We start from the raw sequence: 2,586 nt of genomic DNA, 5'->3' as shown, positions 1-2,586 counted from the left end.
GTTTTACACACACACACCCCACATTCTAAGACAGGAAAAGATGGCCTGAGCCCAGTAGAGGGTGGCAAGTGAGGAACACCCAGTCATGACCTGTCACAGAGTCATGTGGGTGTTAGAAGGCAATCCTCCATGCCCAAGTCCTGTCTCATGTGCCAAGGAAAAACTAAGCAGCAGAATAAAAGGCTGGTAGCCAGAATACTTCCATCCACTCACATCTTGAGGTGTCTACAGAGTCTGTCCTGCGTGCCACTCTGGTAAGTGTTCACAGAACAGGAGCAGGTGTTTCTTCCAAAGAATGGCCAGGTCAGAGAAGGAGAGAGGCTGTGTAGGCTGCAAGAAGCTTTTTACTAGATAGATGTATGGGGAATGAGGGGATAATTTGAAAGGAATCAAATGAAACTGAGAAGACTAATTTTCAAAGAAACTAAATTATTTTTCTGTTCTTTAATGTGTCCTTACAGCTTTTTTGAATGTTGGCTACTAGATTACGCAGAGGAATATTAGGATACAATTCTGAAAGGTAGCCATGTTCATTTTTGGAAAAGATGAGGTGAAGACATTGGTATTGGAGGAAGAAAAAAGAAAAGAGGCCTGTTGCTCTGATTAGTTAGCAAGAAGATTTCTGTGGGGGACAGGGTCCTTACCTGAGAGCCAGAAGGTCTAGAAACAACCCCCAGAGGCTGAGTGGGGATGAGCCCAGGTCTAGCAACTGTACTTCTCCTTAGATTTTTCTTGTATAAATTGACGGTATCAAATTGACCCCCAGATTTACAGTTTCCCTAATTTCTGTAAGATCATGGAATTCTGAAATTCTTCTAGAGTAAATGATTTTTCTCTCTTCTGAAAGAATTTTCACCTCTAAACTCCTTGAATAGTTCTAGATCATGCAATGGAAAGTGCTAGACTGGGCACTTTGGTGATTTTAATAATCAACAACTTTCTTGGCATATTTGAAGAGTGTGTTATTTGACACATTCTAAATGGAGTTTGGTATGACATTCTGAAACAAAGTACTTAGTAAAGGATAAAGATAAAGAAAACCTCATATCTACTTTCCTGTTTGATCAAACTACTCACCAGGAGATAAAGCTGAAAAGACAAGAGTAGACAAGATAATCTTGAAATGTGGGTCTGACTTGTGCGGCTCTCTTGCAGTTTCTGAGCATCCACCAGCCAAGATGTCCTGCCAGCAGAGCCAGCAGCAGTGCCAACCCCCTCCGAAGTGCACCCCTAAATGCCCTCCCAAGTGCCAGACCCCAAAATGCCCCCCAAAATGTCCTCCTAAATGTCCTCCCAAGTGCCCCCCTGTGTCTTCCTGCTGTAGCCTGGGTTCTGGGGGCTGCTGCAGCTCTGGTGGCTGCTGTGGCTCCAGCTCTGGTGGCTGCTGCAGCTCTGGAGGTGGAGGCTGCTGCCTGAGCCACAACAGACCCCGCAGATCTCTCCGTCGCCATCGCCACAGCTCTGGATGCTGCAGCAGTGGTGGCAGCGGTGGCTGCTGTGGCAGCAGTGGTGGCAGCAGTGGCTGCTGTGACAGCAGTAGCTGCTGTGGTAGTGGCCAGCAGTCTGGGGATTGCTGCTGACATGGGTCATGAAGACTTCAGACAAACAGTAAAAGAGGCAGCCGTGTTCAGAAGACCTGCTCCTGTCTGCTGCTCTGCCCTGCTCTTCCTGTGATCTAAGCCCAGGATCCAATACTGAAATCTAACTGTGTCATTCAAAAAATTTGTGGGGCTGGGGATTTAGCTCAGTGGTAGAGCGCTTACCTAGGAAGCACAAGGCCCTGGGTTCGGTCCCCAGCTCCGAAAAAAAGAACCAAAAAAAAATTTGTTCCCATGTTGCTATCCCCTTCTGTGTTTCAGAGTAATAAAGCCTCCCCCAGTCATCCTCGCCAGATTCTTATTTTATTTTATTTTATTTTATTTTTTTGTCCCTGGAGGTTTATCTTGGTTTTCTATGGTTAACAGTGTTCTGACTGGGTTGTCTGAGAACAAGTGACAAGACCTGGGTTGTCTCCTTACTTGGGCTCAGTAAGTCAGGGAAACCTGTTTTAACATGGCCAGGTTCTTCCAGGGAGTATAGGAAACCACATAGTTCTCACACTGGAGGTGAAAAATTGTCTCTTTGTTGTTCTTTCCCAATCCTCAGGACCTAAGACACATTTATGAGGACTGATAGATGCTTCATGGCCTGGGACTCCTTAAGTATGGGGTCCTTGTAAATTTCTTGTTCTCCTTTTTTGGCTTTCTGATGAATCCTTGACCCAGTGTGTGTGACCCACTGATTACTGAGTCTGATTTATTTTTCTCCCTCTTCATGAGAAGAGGAAATTCCCCACAATTCCCATCTGTTTTGAGGCCAGGATCTTAACATACATGAGCAATACAAAAAGTTCCTGATACCTTCTGTGAACACTTCTCCTTGCTTTAGGTAGCTACTGGAAGGAGGGTCCCCAGGTATACTGTCTCCAGAGAATAGTCCAGAGGATACTCTCTTTGGTTAGCCTGAGGACACCCATTACCTGCTTATTCCCTAAAGACTACCCATTGTCCTGTTCTCCACATTCATAGAAGTGTGATTTATTACAAA

At 45.3% G+C, this 2,586-nt stretch overlaps 1 protein-coding gene across 1 annotated transcript; it reads left to right on the top strand.

The window, feature by feature from the left end:
- Positions 1–1,178: 1,178 nt before the first annotated feature.
- Positions 1,179–1,580, top strand: LOC134485794 (late cornified envelope protein 1C-like). Its single transcript, XM_063282815.1, has one exon. The coding sequence runs from the start codon at positions 1,179–1,181 to the stop codon at positions 1,578–1,580; it is 402 nt and encodes a 133-aa protein (XP_063138885.1).
- The last annotated feature ends 1,006 nt before the right edge of the window (positions 1,581–2,586 follow it).

This window comes from Rattus norvegicus, chromosome 2, assembly GCF_036323735.1.
Source record: "Rattus norvegicus strain BN/NHsdMcwi chromosome 2, GRCr8, whole genome shotgun sequence".
Lineage (NCBI taxonomy): Eukaryota > Metazoa > Chordata > Mammalia > Rodentia > Muridae > Rattus > Rattus norvegicus.
The sequence above is the reverse complement of the archived record's forward strand: the minus strand, read 5'-3'. Positions and strand labels throughout refer to the sequence as shown.